The sequence below is a fragment of the Ziziphus jujuba genome, chromosome 11, assembly GCF_031755915.1.
Source record: "Ziziphus jujuba cultivar Dongzao chromosome 11, ASM3175591v1".
NCBI classification, from domain to species: Eukaryota; Viridiplantae; Streptophyta; class Magnoliopsida; order Rosales; family Rhamnaceae; genus Ziziphus; species Ziziphus jujuba.
In genome coordinates this window covers 14,605,145-14,624,195 of record NC_083389.1, presented here as the reverse complement: position 1 = coordinate 14,624,195, position 19,051 = coordinate 14,605,145, and the positions used below count along the sequence as shown (strand labels likewise).

The following is a 19,051-nucleotide window of genomic DNA, read 5'->3' as shown; positions in this document are numbered from 1 at the left end:
TTACCTACCAAGAAAAATAAGAGGATGAAGGAAATTGACAAAGAGATCAGAGCTTCACGAGAAATATATAATCAATGAAAGAATTAAAGCAAGCAAGAAAAATAAGAGGATGAAGGAAATTGACAAAGAGATCAGAGCTTCACGAGGAATATATAATCAATGAAAGAATTAAAGCAAGCAACGAGATGAGAGGAGACCAAACATGACTTATTATGCATACTTTTGGAATCCAATCTTAAATAACAACATGATGGAAACAAGAAGAACGTTGGAATAAGTACTGACGATGTGATTGAGGAATGTAACTTATTTTACTTAGCAGAGCAATAGACTTCCTCTGTGTTACTTGTATGGACCATTGTTTTGTTGAGCAGGTATCCGATCGAATTGGCAACACCGTGCAAGAGATGAGGCTTTGCAAGTCTTTGGTAACAACAAGCCAGACTTTGTTACACACGCACATATCAATCATAATAACACACACACATCTATAACACCCATAATAACATGTGATCAGGAACCAGAAGATGTGAAGGATATCTCGTAATAACACTAGTAGCTTTATATGGTCTGGTGCCGTTCCAATGGTGGTGATCAGGAACCCATAAGATGTGAAGGATATCTTGGTCAAACATAGTGATTTTCACAAGCCACATTCAAATTCACTTGCAAAGTAGCTAGCAACAGGTCTAGCAAGTTACGAGGTTGAGAAATGGGCTATAAACCGCAGGATTATTAACTCAACATTCCACATTGAGAAGCTGATTATTAACTCAGCATTCCACATCGAGAAGCTGAAGATAATCAATATTTGTATATATGCCAATAATATATAGTTTCTACTTTATCTTAGGTACCTATTAACATAACAACTGTTAACGATTAATTGCTACTTGCTCAACTATGGTTTTAGTTTAAAATCATTAATTGATATAATATCTTCAGTACTTGACATGTCAATACATTTTAATTTTATGTAATCATTAGTCATACATAATTTTGATCTATTATAAATATAGTTCCTACATTATATTAGATACATATTTACATGACAATTGCTAAAGGTTTTTACTTGCTTAGCTAGAATTTTAATTTTAAATCATTAATTGACGTGATATCCTTACTACTTGATGCGTTAGCATGTTTCTACTTTATGTTAAGAACATATTTTCAATAAATGATTACTACAAATATATATACATATAGAGTTAGGCTTATAATCGTTAAATGTTACTACTTACCTAATTAGGATTTTAATTTCAAATCACTAATTGATGTAACACCCTCATCGCTTGAGGTATCAACACATTCCACATTTCTAGTTTATGTTAAAGAATATATTCCAAACAAATCATTACTCTATAAATACATATAGAGTTAGGCTCATATAATGAGGCCAACTTGATTTTTAGCATGAAGACCTCTTTTATTGATTCAGGATCAATTTAAGAACATGAGATTTAAACATGTATTAATGATTAAATATGAATTTACTAAAATACTAAAATCTTATTTAAGCAAAGCGAATTTTATATCGACTAAGACAACCACTAAAGCATTTTTGAGTCTCAACCAAAGAATCCAAGCATTGAAAAACAAAGGAAATTTCTATAGTAAAACCATCCTAACAACCTGATGTGAACAACATGAGTATCCAGGGAATAATATTGGACGAGAGGAAAAAGGAATAAAATTTCCAAAAATGAAAGGATCTATTTGAGCAATCATAGAAAATAAAATCAATTCATCTAAAAAGTTTGGTAACAATAATCATCTTGATATCCTTATCTTATATTATATGTATGTATATGTGATTGTAGCGGATGGTACCGGCATTTTAAGTATGTAGTAGAGACATGATTAGCAAATGGGAGAAGTTGGTTTCAAAAGAAGGGCCATGTAAGTTAGATGTGTGGCCTCATCTAGAAGATTTTTCAGCTGATGTTATCTCTAAAGCAGCCTTTGTAGTAGCTACCAAGAAGGAAGAAAAATTTTCCAACTTCTAAGAGAGCAAGCTCAGCTTGCAATGAAAGCTTCTCAATCTGTTTACGTTGCAGGGTGGAGGTAATTAAGCTACTAGAACTTAAAAATTAATATCGATCTCCCAATAAATCAAAAATTGATTAGTTATTTCCTTCTCAATGTATGTAAAAATAATAATAAACTATAAGCTTGGTTTTGTTGACTATATATGTATAGGTTTCTGTCTACAAAGATGAACAATAGAACGATGGAAATTGACAACGAAATACAAGCTTTCCTCAAGGATATAATCAACAAAAGAGTGAAAGCAATGAAAATGGAAGGTGGACTAAAGATAACTTACTAGGCATACTTTTGGAATCCAATTTCTAAGAAATCCAACAACGTGGAAGCAATAACAAGAAAAAATGTTGGGCTGAGTACCAAAGATGTGATGAACAAAAGAATGGAAGAAACTAACAAACAAAATCGAAATTCACTCAAAGACACAATCAACAAAAGAGAGAAAGCAATGAGAGCTGGTGAAGAGACTTAAGATGATTTCTTAAGCATACTTATAGGATTCAATTTCTAAGAAATCCAACAACAACAACGTCAGGATGAGTATCGAAGATGTAATTAAGGAGTGTAAGCTATTTTACTTTGCAGGCCAAGTGACTACCACAGCATTGCTTGCTTTGACTATGATGTTATTGAGTAGGTTTCCAAATTGGCAAGATCGAGCAAGAGAAGAGGTATTGGTGGTCTTTGGTAACAACAAACCAGATTTTGAAGGGCTAAATAACCTTAAAGTAGCAAGTATATATAATAAAACCTTTTTAATCTAAAAAAAAAAAAAGTCTTTAATACAAAGTAGTGAATATCATTTTCTTGGACATTGGTTAACATGATCTAATATGAGGTTCTGAGATTATACCCACCAATAGCTTATCTGGGTAGAACAGTTGAAAAGGAAACAAAATTGGAAAATTGTCATTACCAGCAGGAATAGAGGTCTCCTTGCCCATAATCCTTCTTCACCATGACAAAGAGCTATGGGGGATGATGCAGACAAGTTAAAATCAAAGAGGTTTGGGGAAGGGATTTCAAAAGCAACACAGGGTCAAGTTCCATTCTTTCCATTTGGGCGGTTCCCACAATTTGCATTGGCTATATATTTGATCTTAAAGAATTTCACATTTGAGCTTTCATCTACCTACCTACCTATGCGCATGCTCCTTTCTCTGTTGTAACGCTTCAACCACAATATGGAGCTCACATTACTTTACACTAATTTTTAAGGCCTAAAAATACCAATTGCTGTGAAGCAATATTTTGGCATTGTAGTTTACTATTCAGATAACCACCCAGATGTAAAAATTCTATACCCTATAGAATAAGTGAGCTACTAGTTAGAATTCATTCCCTTGCCAAAAACATTAAAAATTCATTCTCAATCTTCAAAATTTTTAGTTTTTGGTTTCTCCAAGTTAAAAAATCGAAAAAATAAAAAAAATAAAAAAATAAAAAAACATATACATATAACACAGACATATATTTATTTCTGAAAATAAAAGAAAATAAGATAGAGAAAGAATAAAACCTTTGTATCCATCTAAACCACTTCAACTGCCTTGCTGTGTATGCCAGCAACGGAACATCAGCGCCATTCTTCGTGCTCAGTTCTCTCTCCTTGCTGTGTGTGCCAGCCTCATAGGCACCTGAAATTACAAATCCAACCCCCTCGCCCCAGCCCTCACACTTCACTCTTATTTATGTCTGGGATTCTTTTCGTTGCAATGTCTTCTTTGCCCTTCCTCTTCTCCATAAATCACAACTGTCACCTATCTTCATCTTCTTTTTCTTTTTCTTTTTCTTTCTCTGTTTCTTTTTTTTTCTTTTTTTTTGGGTAATATTCACCTACAGTTTTTCCAGCAAATATCTATTAAATCAGCAAGAACTGAAACATTATTAAAAGCTTTATAGATGAAGGAAATCACTCACTTTTTTTTTTTTTTCTTTTGGTTCTTCTTGTATTTGTATTTTTTTCCCCTTAAGAATATATAAGTTCTAGCCTGGTTTTAGGGAAACTTTTTTTTTTTTCCCATTTTATTATCTATTTATTTTATGTTATTTTAAAAGCATTATTAGGCTATATCATATTTCGTGTTTGTTTAAGAAGTACAGCATCCATTTCCCATTATAAAACACAGTCTCATAAGCTAATCAATGAGCAAGAGTTAAGTCACCTACCTCCAAACATTAATGAGGATATTTGAAGCTTTCTCACCTGTACAATTGAACACCCAGAACTGTTAACAGAACTGTCGATGGACACAACTCTCTTTAATCTTCTTCTCTTCCTTTCACAAAAACAAGCACACTTGTGTTCCAAACCCAAACAAATCGTGTATCTCCTTATGCAAGAGACAAAGAGAGTGTCACACATATGCACAACCATATTTTTATGTCCATAAGATAATATCATATACTAATCACATATATCATTTTTTTTAAATAGAATTAAAATTTAAAATTTAAAAATTCATTTATAATTATTTAGGTCCCTACAAATTTCATTTTATTCTAATATGAATTTCATATATTACTTATCCATATAAAATTATAATATTTTATTGTGTGTTTATCGAATTATTAGAGAAAAATACTACTACAGAGTTTGAATTGTTGTACACCCAATACCAAAAAAGAAAAAAAAATAACAAAAAAATAATAAAATACCACAATATCATATTACCTCGCCACCGATTTAAGGCATAGGCCACTGCGAAGGGGCCCCAAAAATATTATATAAAAAATTATTATATATTGTTTATATATTTTAATCTTTATTTAATAAATAATATAGAATAACCTTTTTTAGAAAATATATAAATTAATTTTTATAATTTTACATTAACTGTAATTTACTATTTATTTTTGGAACATACCATCAATCAATCTATAATTTATAAAAAAAAATTAAATTCTTTATTTTCTATATTTATATTAATATTTTAATAATTGAAAAGAAAAAGATAGATTAAAAATCTCTCAATTTATGAGTTTTATCTCATATTATTTATTATTTGTTATTTATTTAATAATTTTATATTGTTTACTCTCAGGTATATTTTTCTATGAATTCATATATGTAGTTTTTAATATTCTAGTTTTATCAGTGTTTATCATATAAAAACAAACCATATATGTAATTGAAACTTGCATTCTCTAATTTATTTTAGAACAATTGATTAAAACTTATCACTTAAATAATTTATTATCAATAAAAAAATTACTATCAAAATTTTTCCTCAAAAATTAAGAAAAAAAAAAGCATATATTTAAAGTTAAAAATTTCAATTTTAAAAAAAATACTAACAACATTCGATACAGGCCTTCCAATAATTTTTGCCTACAACCACGTAGAGAGTTGTGACTAGAGGTAGCAATTCGTGTTCACGTGTCGGATTCATATCGATCAATTTAATAATCGTGTAAAAAATGCTCAATCTTAATCTGATCCATTTATTAATTGTATCAGGTATCTAAAACACTAACCCGACTTGTTTATAAACAAGTCAACCCGATACGATCTGTTTAACACGATTACTTTAACAGATCGTGTTGACCAGTTAATCTATTAACCTGAATATTGACCTGTTAACCTAAAAATTAACCTATTAATTGAAAATTAACCTATTAATAAAAAAATTTACTTTTAAAAATTTATCTTTAAAAAATTAATAATAAAAAAATTACTTTTATAAAGTTTTTAAATTTGTAATATTTTTTACTTGTTAAATAATATATTATGGCTAAAATTATAATTTAAAATTAAATTTAAATGGGTCATAGCGTATCAATTTCGAGTTAAATGAATCAACCTAAAAATGACACGATTAATAATCATGTTAAACAGATTACTCCGAAACCTATTTATTTTATGTGTTTTTTGAATTGTATCACCATATCATAACCTGCCATTTCTAGTTGTGACACCTGCCTCAATAGATGGTTATACGTGCCTCGTACGTTTCTCCACGTCACCAAAATAAATACTCTCACCCATATGTACCCCAATTGATAAAAACAGGTTCACTGCTCCTTGGCCACTCATATAGAATCCACCTCTGCTTCTTTGCCTCTACCTTCCCTCCATCTCTTATCTCCAAATGGAAGTTTCAGGTGCCAGAGCCGCGGTCTATGTGGGTTTGGTTAGCATAGTGATTGCGTTGGCATGGAGGGTGTTGAACTGGGTTTGGTTCAGGCCAAAGAGACTAGAAAGGTTCCTGAGACAACAAGGTCTTTCTGGCAATTCGTATCGATTTCTATTTGGAGACTTGAAGGATAGCTCCACGATGACGAAGGAAGCAAAATCAAAACCCATGAATCTCTCACATGATATAACTCCACGTGTCCTCCCATATCTCCATCACACGGTCAATACTTTTGGTAACTATTATTCTCTTTCACTTCTCATATATACTTTCATTGATTGCTATATGAATATGTGTGTGTATATATATATATATATATAAAATATTACAGCCAACTAGATGGGTGTCGAAAAATTTCACTAAATCATTTTTACGCGTACGATCGATAAAATAAACCATAATTTTAAAAATTAATTGTATGCTTAATTTGCTCTTCCAATTATTTAAGTTATAAAAAGAGTTAGTGTTTTTGGATAGATCTAAAAGAGTTAATTGAAAATGGCCTAAATTGTGAGATTTCAATTGGGTTGTGTGAATTTGTTCTAATTAATTAATTTGTATGATTACGAGTACTTTTTTTTTTTTTTTTTCATATTGGGGTGTAAAACAAAAAAAAAAAAAAAAAAAAAAAGAGAAAAGAAAAAGTCGTTGGCAATCCCATAGGAACATGTATAAGTATTTTGTATAATTTTATTGTAGAATATAACGTATATGTATATATCCCTTTAGAAAGTCACTTTTTTTTTATTTTATTCGGGGATCCTCTGGCTGCTAGTTTTTCCAACAAAATATTTTTTTCTTAAAACGAAAAGCAATTAATACTGAAATAATAAATTTTATTATTTGATTTTTTTTTTTGGTCAAAGAAGAAATATTTTATTAAAGAGAACCTAAATTACAAAAAAGATCTTAACAAAATATGAGATTACATCATAATATTTTCCAAGATCTTACAAATAACATTAGCTAAAAGCCTAAATCAATACTAGGAACCTCATCCTTAGCTCCTTAGATTATCTTCCAATACTCTAACTTCTGCAAATACTTTAGAACAATAATTTAGCCAGGGTTTATAGGAGATAAGTGTCCTCGAAGTTATGATGCTCATTACTTAAGCTCCTTCGACTAATTACTTTCAAAAAGTACAAGATTTCCAAATGTATAAATAAGGAGAAACATTCTCCAAATATTTGACAAAATAAGAAAACATTTTTTTTTTTTGGGTTAATTTTCTTAATATTGGGTAGGGGATTCTCTTTACTAAAGAAAATTATATAGTAGTTTTGTTATTAGATTGTATTTCTAAAAACAAATAAACATTGATTTATTTTTAAAAGTTAATAAATCTACTGTTTTTTTAAATAAATAATAAATGTATTTTTAATGTGAAAATTTTGTTATTTATTACTATTTGCCATAAGCAAAGAACTCATGTTAAAATGGTAGATATTAATTGGATATATTTAATTAATATATCACTTTCTATGCTAAAAATCTAATATAAAAAATTAAATCCAAATGATTCATTTGTTAAATGAGAATTAGATTATTTTATATAGAATCTAATTTGATTGGATAAGATTTAAAATAGTTTAATCCAATTCATTCTACGTTCAAAAAAGGCCAAATTTATAGGTCAGGATTAATACTCCATACATTTCTTCTTATGTGTGTGCATATATATATATATATATATATATACACGATAACTAATTAAATAAAGTAATGTAGGTAAGAATTGTTTTATATGGGATGGCCCCAATCCAAGGACGATCATTACGAATCCAGAAGATGTTAAGGATGTCTTCGCCAAATATGACGACTTCCAAAGGCCCAATTCAAATCCACTTGTACAGTTGCTAGCAACAGGTCTTTCAAGTTACGAGGATGAGAAATGGGCCAAACACCGCAGGATTATCAACCCAGCATTCCACATTGAGAGGTTGAAGGTATTCCAGTATTTTATTATTATTATTATTATTCTTAGTATTAAAAATTGAAGCCAATTTGACACTTGCTGAAAGGTCTGTTTTTAAATGTCTTCATCTAAACATATCTACCTCTAGATACGTGCAGTAGTTTTTTATATACATACATATTTTACTAGCATATAGAAAGTCTACGGTTGGAATAGAGGAACAGAGGAAATAGAGAGATAGTAGTAGGGATATAGATAAATAATATAAAAATTCGTCAAATATAGCAGGGAGAAAATAATTGGAAGAGAGTTTGGAACCCTTTTATCATCCTTGAAATACTAGCTTAAGTAATGGCTTGTTAATATTTAGAGTTTATGTTATTTGTCACTACTATTAATTATTATCCCTAAAACTTATATATATTTATTAGAAAAATATTAAGATTAATATTTAGAATTTTGTTATTTGTCACTACTCCCTAGAATGTATATATATTTATTAGAAAAATATTAAGTGGTTACATTAATATTGTTTTATTTTTATTTTCTAATACCAAACATTTATTATGAAAAAGTAAACTTTTAATAGTAGCTTATTAAATTATCATATATTAACATAATGTAAGCATTAATAATGGATCACCAATTATGATATATAGTATTGTAGCTGGTTATTTCAAATAGGCCAACCATTTATGGACTTAAAAATTAGATTTTTATAGGAGTTGGTATGATTTTTACCTTGTTGAATTACATAGTATTTTTAAAATCTTAAGCTGCTGTTCAATGAAGAAATTACAAAAATAAGATAGGATCCGTTTTAGCAATCAAAGAAAAATTAATTGATCTAAAGTAAATATTTGACAGTAATATTTACCTTTCTATCGATCCCAATTTTAATCCGAATCTAAGGTTCCCCATGCAGTTGATAATTATTACAATTTTTTTTTTTTTGTTAATAAATGGTTGATTATTATAACTAAGGTTCCCCATGTGTGCGATTAATGTAGAAAATGGTACCAGCGTTTGATGCATGTTGCAGCGAGATGATTAGTAAATGGGAGGTTTTGGTGTCAAAAGAAGGGTCATGTGAGTTGGATATATGGCCTTATCTACAAAATTTGTCAGCTGATGTGATCTCCAGAGCAGCCTTTGGGAGTAGCTACCAAGAAGGACGAAAAATATTCCAACTGCTAACAGAGCAAGCTCAACATGTAATGAAACTTCTTCAGACTGTTTACATTCCAGGATGGAGGTAATTAGTCAATAAACATAAAAAACTAATTAATATCTCAATTCCCTTATCTATATATATATATATGTATATTGGTTATGTTGACTTGTAAGTTGTACGTCCACACCTTATGATAGGCATCGACCATAACAAATTTTATATGTATATATATACATGTGTGTGTATAAAATAATGATTCGTTAGAAATATATTTTTAATATAATATAAGAATTTAAAGACATATCGAATGATGAAAATGTCATATCAATTAATAATTTAAAACTAACAACTTTTAACATTTATCATATCAATAGATGTTCAACATAATATAATAATTATGTTATAGCAATAGATCAAAACTGTACAAATGCATCTATGTGTATGTGTTCAAATAATATTTAATAATATAAAATAACAAATTAATTACTATGGTAGTGGTTTGTGTATATAGGTTTCTGCCTACAAAGATGAACAAGAGGATGAAGGAAATTGACAAGGAAATAAAAGCTTCACTCGAGGACATAATCAACGAAAGAAAGAAAGCGATGAAAATGGGAGATGGAACTAAAGATGACTTATTAGGCATACTTTTGGAGTCCAACTTTAAAGAAATCCAACAACATGGAAACAAGAAGAGTGTTGGAATGAGTACTGAAGATGTGATCGAGGAATGTAAGCTATTCTACTTTGCAGGCCAAGATACCACATCAGTGCTGCTTGTTTGGACCATGGTTTTATTAAGTATGTATCCAAATTGGCAACACCGTGCAAGAGAAGAGGCTTTGCAAGCTTTTGGTAACAAGAAGCCTGACTTTGATGGCTTAACCCACCTTAAAGTTGTAAGTATATTATAATACATTATATATATAGATATAATCTACTTGGCTTCACCAGGCAATTTAGATTGAGTATATATGTGGCTTATTAACAGTAGATGATTTATATATTAGGTAATCTGTACTCATCCTTAAACGTTGGATATGTATAGAGTTATTATCACATCTAGATATCTGGATTTTAACAAATTACATGTAATCATTCCTAAATATATGGTATATTAATTTTGTTACAATTCAAATATCCATATGTGATAATATTTTTGGTATATCCAAATGTGATAATTTATATATATATATATACAGTGCATATTAAGCTTACGAGTGAGAATTGAAAATCGTCACATGCAGGTTACAATGATTTTGAATGAGGTGCTTAGGTTATATCCACCGGTGCTTACATCTGATCGAAAGGTTCACAAGAAAACACAACTGGGAAAGTTGACAATACCAGCTGGAGGGCATATCTCCTTACCAACAGCGCTTTTTCATCATGACAAAGAACTGTGGGGTGCAGATGCAACCGAGTTCAATCCAGAAAGGTTTTCTGAAGGAGTTTCAAAGGCTACGAACGGTCGAGTTTGTTTTTTCCCTTTTGGCGGGGGACCCCGGATTTGCATTGGACAAAACTTTTCCTTGGTGGAAGCAAAAATGGCTTTGTCAATGATTCTACAGAACTTCACATTTGAGTTATCCCCATCCTATGCTCATGCTCCTCATAGTGTCATTTTTCTTAAACCACAATTTGGAGCTCATATTATTTTACACAAACGTAATTAATACTAAAAAATTACGAATAACAAATATATTTATATATGTACTATTCAGATACATGTTTGTATCAATTAAAACATATGGATTTTGGATGTAATTGTTATTATATATATATATATATGTGCATATATTTATAAAATTCTATGTTGTCTGATGTTAAGACATATGTTATCTTTGAATTTGTGAAAAACCACCTCGGTTGTCCATCCAGAGATTGGGCACCAAATTGATTATTCAATGATGTAGCAAAACAAAAGTCATATTAGGATGTCCATATGTTTATAGCATCTTGACAAAAAGGTGTACTTGGGGCTATATGAATTTAATTAAAATACTAAAATCTTTAAAGGGCAAAGTAAACTGGTATAAATTCATATAAATCCCAAATATATTTTTAAATTTCAACCCTCAAAATAATCCAAGACTAATAAGAAAGGTTTTCATAAGAAAGGTTTTCATGGTTTTCTATCAGGATGCCCTAACTTAAGAACTCTGTATGTATGATAACAACATAGAAAGAAGGCAGAGATGGGTTTTATTAATTCATGTATCTTGAAACGTTCATTGATATTAATTAATCCTTATGAATAGCGTGATAAACAAGGAAACTGTCTTATGAAAATTCCTAAAACAATGGAAAGCCATAAAAATTACATAAAAATAAATAAATAAATAAAACCGTCCCCTACATTAATATCATACTAGTTGTTCAGTCCCTGGTCAGCGGTAAATGGAAGTATCAATATCTAAAATCTGTGTCTATAGCATTTGTAATTAGCATACTAACATGGACATGGAGGTTGCTCAACGGGGTGTGGTTCAGGCCGAAGAAGCTCGAAAGATGCCTAAGACAAGGTGGTATTACAGGCAATTCCTATTGGCTTTTCTTTGGGGACTTGAAGCAGAGCTCCATCATGTTAAAAGAAGCAACATCCAAACCCATGGAGTTCTCCGATGACATAGCTCCATGTGTCCTTCCTTTCATCCATCAAACGGTGAAGAATTATGACAAACATTTTTCAGTTTTGTTTTTTTTCATTTTGTCTATTGTCTTCAAATTTTTTGAAATGATACAATGCAGGTAAGAGTTCTTTCATTTGGATTGGTTCCACTCCAAGTGTCAACATCATGAAGCCAGAATATTTGAATGACGTCTTCACCAGGTTTGGTGATTTTCAAAAAGCCCAATACAAATCCACTTATCAAGTCCTCTGCTGCTAGTCTTGCGAACTATGAGGGTGAGAAATGGGTTAAACACAGAAAGATCATGAATCCAGCTTTCCATCTAGAGAAGTTGAAGATGTTTTTACTCTTTCCACTCAATTATAGAACATAATTATTAAAGAAAAATTTCACCAAGAAATATGTAATCGTGCTTGTGTTCTAATTTATATGATCAATGTGGTGCTGACCCTTCAGATTTTTTTTTTAAAATTTTTTTTTTATTTTGCTTAATTTTTTTTTAGAGTATGTTGCCTGCATTTGATCTAAGTTGTAATGAGATGATGAACAACTGGATGAAATACATGTCTAACCAAGGTACATGCGAGTTAGATGTATGGCCCGATCTTCAAAATTTATTGGGCAATGCCATCTCTCGAGCAGCATTTAGGAAGAAGAATATTTCAACTCCAGAAGGAGCAAGCTCAACTCACATTTAAAGCTGTACAACCTGTTTATATTCCAGGATGGAATTAAAAGTACATAAAAATTTAACCTTGTTTAAGTGTTGTATATCTTGTATAAACCAAGTAGGTTTCTGCCAACTAAGATGACCAAAAGAATGAAACAAATTGATAATCAAAATCAAAATTCACTCAGAGACACTGTCAGGACCCGTCCAGAATTCCTTCCCTGGAACCCTAAACAGCCCTGATCCCAGGGAAACCCTACCGAACTCTCCAACGGAAAATCCAGCAGAGCCTCCCCTAAGGGATTTACTTACCACAAACTACCTGCACTGAAAACACACTTCTAAAAATATCCCCTTATTCCTCCCACAATACTACAAATTGATTCCACAAATTGCAGCACTTCAAAATAAATACAGTAATCCAGTGCAAGATAAATACAACAAGAGTGAAAGAAATAGTACAACTGCAATAAAGAAGAACAGGGTACTTCACGAAGTAAAACAGCGATGAAGATCAAGTCCGCTCTGGATGAACACCGACAACCTGGTACCTAGAGGAACGGAATTTAAGAGTGTGAGATGCTAATCATCTCAGTAAGCGACCCTACTACTATACCATATAATATCACAGTAATAAGTATAAATAATAATTATTTGGAAATAATAATTTCTCTCAAAACCCTTACAATTCTCTCAGTTGGAAAGGTTCCCCTTTTAAAATCTTTTCACAAAACCCTTTGTTCGTATTCCTCGAAAACCAAGACATCAAATAAATACCAGAACAATAACAATTATAATTTTAATTCCAATACAGTTTCTAAACATTTTATTTTTAAAACACAGTTCTGAAAATCATTTGATGCACCAACTATATACCAGTGGCACCAACAGTACCCAGCGTCCCAAGGTACCGCCAGACAGGAGGTTATAGAGAGAAACCGGCATACGGTCGCGTGGCGTCCCACTGCGCCGCTGCTAACCTGGTGTCCCGGCCATGGGGGGTGGCCACCCTCTCCGATGGCATCCACAGGACACCCTCATAATATCAACCGCGTGCTACTCACACCCACCTGCACGCTAATCACAACCGCGCGCTACTCACACCCACCTGCGCGCTAATCACAACCGTGTGCACACTAACCATATCACATATACCATATCACATAATCAGAACACCAGTACGTGCACGGTGCATCTAAAAATCATAAAATCCACAAATTTAAATTATAAAACAATTTTCACATTTTTCATAAGCATAGCGGGCATAATCCATCCGCTTGAACCCGGAAATCCTCCGTAATTTCTTTATAATCAACACCATAAATTCCATGATTTTCACATCCACCAACTCCCAAATCCATCAATTCAAATATCCACATTTTTTCCAAACATAAATAATTTCTCGAAATATCATAATCAAATCTCATAATATTCCATGGGCATATTTTATAAAAATTGAAATTACCAACATAACCAAATATTTTCCTTGAAATATTTGAAAATCAAATCGTGCCCAATTTACCATTAAAACCACACCAATTTCAAAATCCTCAAAACCATAAAATAATTTCACATGGCATAAATTTATATAATGCACATTTTCTTAAATCCAATAAATTCATAAACAATTCCACAATAAATCCAATAAATATTTGGCACATAGGAATTAAATTCCAAATATTTAAATCACACATAATATATTCACCAATTAATTTCCCAAAATTAATTTGAAGGTGGGTCACTCACCTGGAGCACGCAATTAACCCACGATCCACTACGGGATCAATTCTACGACTCACCGGTGCTCCTAGAACAAAATTCACAGGCAGTCAAATAAATTAATATTTTATTCGGGTAAATAATACCCGGTACCCGGGGGGTCAAAACACAAACGATATCTAGAATTTACGAGTTATATACCGAATCGAAGCTCGCGTGATGAGGATCACGGATTCGGTCTTACTTTCCGGTGATCGGAATCTCGCCGGAAAGCTTTTCGAGTTTCGGCTCCGCAATTCTCCCAAACCGTCGCGAATTGGCGGAAACGGAAGTCGGATTCGGGTTCAAGAGGTCGAACACAGCGGACTGGAGCTGGCCGGAATTTCGGGTACTCGCCGGAACAGTAATTTCCGGCGGGCCGCCACAGTCACCGGCAACCGTCGCCGGCGGCGGCGCGTGCGGTGGCCGTTGGCTGTGAAATTTTGCAGACTTGTAGATCGTGAGGAGAGCAATCCAACGGGACCGGCGGTGAGCAAAACGGAGGTCGGACGGCGGAGAAATCACCGTTTGAAGATTTCCGACCCCTCGCAGGAAAACGCTCCGATCCCGGCGCGTCGGTGGTCCAATGGCCATGATTTTTGGTGGATAGGCCGGACTTGAGGAGAGGATCAAGGCTAGCTGGCGCGTGTACTGTAGATCGGCCGGAACAGGGTTGATTCGCGGTGGCCGGCGGTGGAGGGGGAAAAATCGCCGCCAAACTTCGGACGTCCGATCCGGGCGCGTCCGGCGGCCGTTCGCCGTGAAATTTGGAGGTTTTGCCGGAAATGAGGTGGGCAATCTGGATGGCCGGCGCGTGTACAGTAACTAGGCCGGAAAACGTGAAAATGACCGGCGGCCGGTGACTCTCTCTCTCTCTCCTCTCTCTCTTTCTCTCTCCTCTCTCTCTTTCTCTCTCTTCCCCGAGTGTTTTAACAAATAAAACCCCTGTGTGACACTGTTCATGCCACGTGGACCAATCAGAAGCTGACACATGGCCTTTCACTGTTCACCGACCCAAAAACATTAAAATAATACGGTATCCGGTAAACTTCAAACGTCCATAACTTTTTAACCGGATGTCCGTTTTGAGCGTGCCGCTAGTCTGTGAACTCGTATCGACGAGCACTTCACAACCACACACGAGTCAAAGCTCAATTCCCCATAAACAAAAAGTCAACTCCGACACCCCCTGGACAGTTTGGACTGCAACTTGTTTCGTCCATAACTTCCAAACCGTAGCTCCGTTTTCGACGTGCTACCAGTCTACGAACTCGTGGCATCGTGCACTTCGCCACGGTACCCTAGTCAACTCAAAATTCTCACGAGTCATAAAGTCAACTTTTGACCCCCTTCGGTCAACGGTCAACGGTCAACCTCGGTCAACGTGCACGGATTCCGGTGCGATTTGGGACGGGGTGTTACAGACACAATCAACAAAAAAAGCAATGAGAGCTGGTGAAGAGACTAAAGATGACTTATTAGGCATACTTTTGGAAACCAATTTCTAAAAAACCCAACAACATGGGAACAACAACAACAGTGTCAGAATGAGTATCGAAGATGTAATTGAGGAGTGTAAGCTATTTCACTTTGCAGGCCAAGAGACTCCCTAAGCATTGCTTGCTTGGACTATGATCTTATTGAGTAGGTTTCCAAACTGGCATGATCGAGAAAGAGAAGAGGTATTTGTAGTCTTTGGTAAGAACAAACCAGATTTTGAAGGGCTAAATCAACTTAAAGTAGCAAGTATATATAATATAACTTTTTTGATCTAAACAAATGTCTTTGATACAAAGGAGCCAGTATCATTTTCTAGGACATAGGTTAACATGAGCTTATATGAGGTTCTGAGATTATACCACCAATAGCTTATCTGGGTGAACAGTTGAAAAGGAAACAAAAATTGGAAAATTGTCATTACCAGCAGGAATAGAGGTCTCCTTGCCCATAATCCTTCTTCACCATGACAAAGTGCTGTGGGAGGACGATGCAGACTAGTTCAAACCAAAGAGGTTTGGGGAAGGAGTTTCAAAAGCAACAGAGGGTCAAGTTCCATTCTTTCCATTTGGGTGGGGTCCCAGAATATGCATTGGACAAAATTTTACAATTATAGAAGCCAAATTGGCCATGTCTTTGATCTTAAAGAATTTCACATTTGAGCTTTCACCTACCTACCTACCTATGCGCATGCTCCTTTCTCCGTTGTAACGCTTCAACCACAATATGGAGCTCACATTATTTTACACTAACTTTTAAGTCCTAAAAACACCAATTGCTGTGAAGCAATATTTTGGCATTGTTGTTTGCTATCAGATAACCCAGATGTGAAAATTCAGCATTTACGAATTTCTTATTTATTTATTTATTTTTATTATTATTTTTTCATAAAAGCTTGAAATAATAGAATGTTAGAATTGATTCCCTTAGCCAAAGACATTAAAAATTCATTCCAATCTTCAAAATTCCAGTTGTGGTCCCCAAAGTTAGAAAATTGGCCCCAAAAAAAAAAAAAAAATATATATATATATATATATATATATATATATATGCACACAGATATATATTTATTTCTGAAAATAAAAGAAAATAAGATAGAAAAAGAATAAAACCTTTGTATCCATCTAAACCACTTCAACCGCCTTGATGTGCATGCGACGGAACACCAGCGCCATTTTCTTTGCGCTCTGTTCTCTCTCGTTGCTGTGTGTGCCAGCCTCATGGGCGCTTGAAATTGCAAATCCACCCCCTTCGCCCCAACCCCAACACTTCACTCTCATTTATACCTGGGATTCTTTTCATTGCAATGTCTTACTTGCCCTTCCTCTTCTCCATTAATTACAACTATCACCTATCTTTCTTTTGAATTTTTATTTTTTCCCTTAAGAATATATAAGTTCTAGCCTGGTTTTGGGAAGCTTTTTTTTTTTTTTTCCCCATTTTATTATCAATTTATTTTATGTTATTTTAAAAGTATTATTAGGTTATATCAAATTTTGTGTTAGTTTAATCTTCCTAAAAAATACAATTTAATTTCATTTTCAAACATCTACTTAATTTTCATCAGACTAATTTTATGAAACTTCAAAATAATATGAATATATTACGATCTCAAATGTAGCATAACAAATTTTTTTCCAAATTTGGCAAATTCATACAAGTAGTGATAAAAATTATATAGTATTACGATGATTATTTAAACACAATCCTATAGCTTATACAGGGATTTCCTTAGATGAGTAAGGATCAGGTTTTAATCAATGTTTTGCCACTGTAATTGGGTTCTCAGGAGAAACAAACTTAAGAGTAGCACTCCCGTGATTGAACGGCTGCAATGCTAACGGGATCCAGAGGGTCCTTTTAAAGAAACATGTTTTTTAGGTGGACTTTGCCATGTGGAATATTTCACACATTAATCGATCCACAAATACAGCATTCATTTCTCATTATCAAACACATAGTTTCATAAGCTAATCAATGAGCAAGAGTTATGTCACCTACATCCAAACATTAATTATTATATTTAAAGCTTTTTCGCCTCCAAACAGATAGTATCTCCCCATGCAAGAGACAAAGAGAATGTCACACATATATGCACAACCATATTTTTATATCCATAAAATAAAAATCATATGCTAATCACATATATCATTTCTTTTTTAAGTGAAAATTTAAAAATTTATTTATAATTATCTAGATCCTTACGAATTTCATTTTATTTTAATAAAAAATTTATATATCATTAAATCCATATAAAATTATAATATTTCATTATGTACTTTTCAAGTTATTATAGAAAGATACTACTGTTTGAATTGTTGTACACCCAACACCAATATATATATATATATATATACAACAAATACCACAATATCAAATTGGCTCACCGCAGCCCGGCTTCAGACATAGGCCATTGGCCCATATGAAGGGGCCCAAAAAATTATATTAAAAATTCTTATATATTATTTTATATACTTTAGTGTTTATTTAATAAATAATGTAAAACAATTTTTTTAAGAAATATATAAATTGATTTTTTTGAATTCTACATTAACTGCAATTTATTATTATTGTTTTTATTTTGGGAACATAGCATCAATCAACTATTCATTGTATTTTATCAAAAAATTAATTTTTTTATTTTCTATATTTATATTAAATTTTTAATAGTTAAAAAGAAAAAGATAGATTAAAAACCTCTTAGTTTATAAGTTTTACCTTACATTACCTATTATTTGTTGTTTATTTAATGATTTTACATTGTTCACTCTCATAATATATATATATATATATATATATTTTTTTTTTTTTTTGCTGTTTACTCTCATAATATATATGCATATATATTTGTTTATTACGAATTCACATTTCTAATTTTTAATATTCCAACTATACCATCGTTTATCATATAAAAATAAATCATATAAGTATTTTTAACGTGTATTATCTAATTTATTTTAAAACAATTAATTAAAACTTGTCACATACATAATTCATTATCAGTAAAAGAAATATTTATTATCAAAATTTTACTTAAAAATTAAACACACAATATATATATATATATATATATATATAGTGTTAAATAAAATTAATTTGAAAAAAAAAATACTAACAATATTTGATAAAGGCCTTGCAACAACTTTTTGCTACAACGTCGTATAGAGTTGTGACTGGCCTGCCTCACTAGACGGTTATATATACCTCTTTATCCGTTTC

At 32.4% G+C, this 19,051-nt stretch overlaps 1 protein-coding gene across 1 annotated transcript; it reads left to right on the top strand.

Moving 5' to 3' along the window:
• Positions 1–6,047: 6,047 nt before the first annotated feature.
• LOC107405893 (cytochrome P450 CYP72A219) lies at positions 6,048–11,083 on the top strand. The gene is made up of 5 exons (XM_048466177.2): positions 6,048–6,417; positions 7,914–8,131; positions 9,111–9,355; positions 9,786–10,173; positions 10,522–11,083. The coding sequence occupies exons 1-5, from the start codon at positions 6,138–6,140 to the stop codon at positions 10,948–10,950; spliced, it is 1,560 nt and encodes a 519-aa protein (XP_048322134.1). The 5' UTR covers positions 6,048–6,137; the 3' UTR covers positions 10,951–11,083.
• The last annotated feature ends 7,968 nt before the right edge of the window (positions 11,084–19,051 follow it).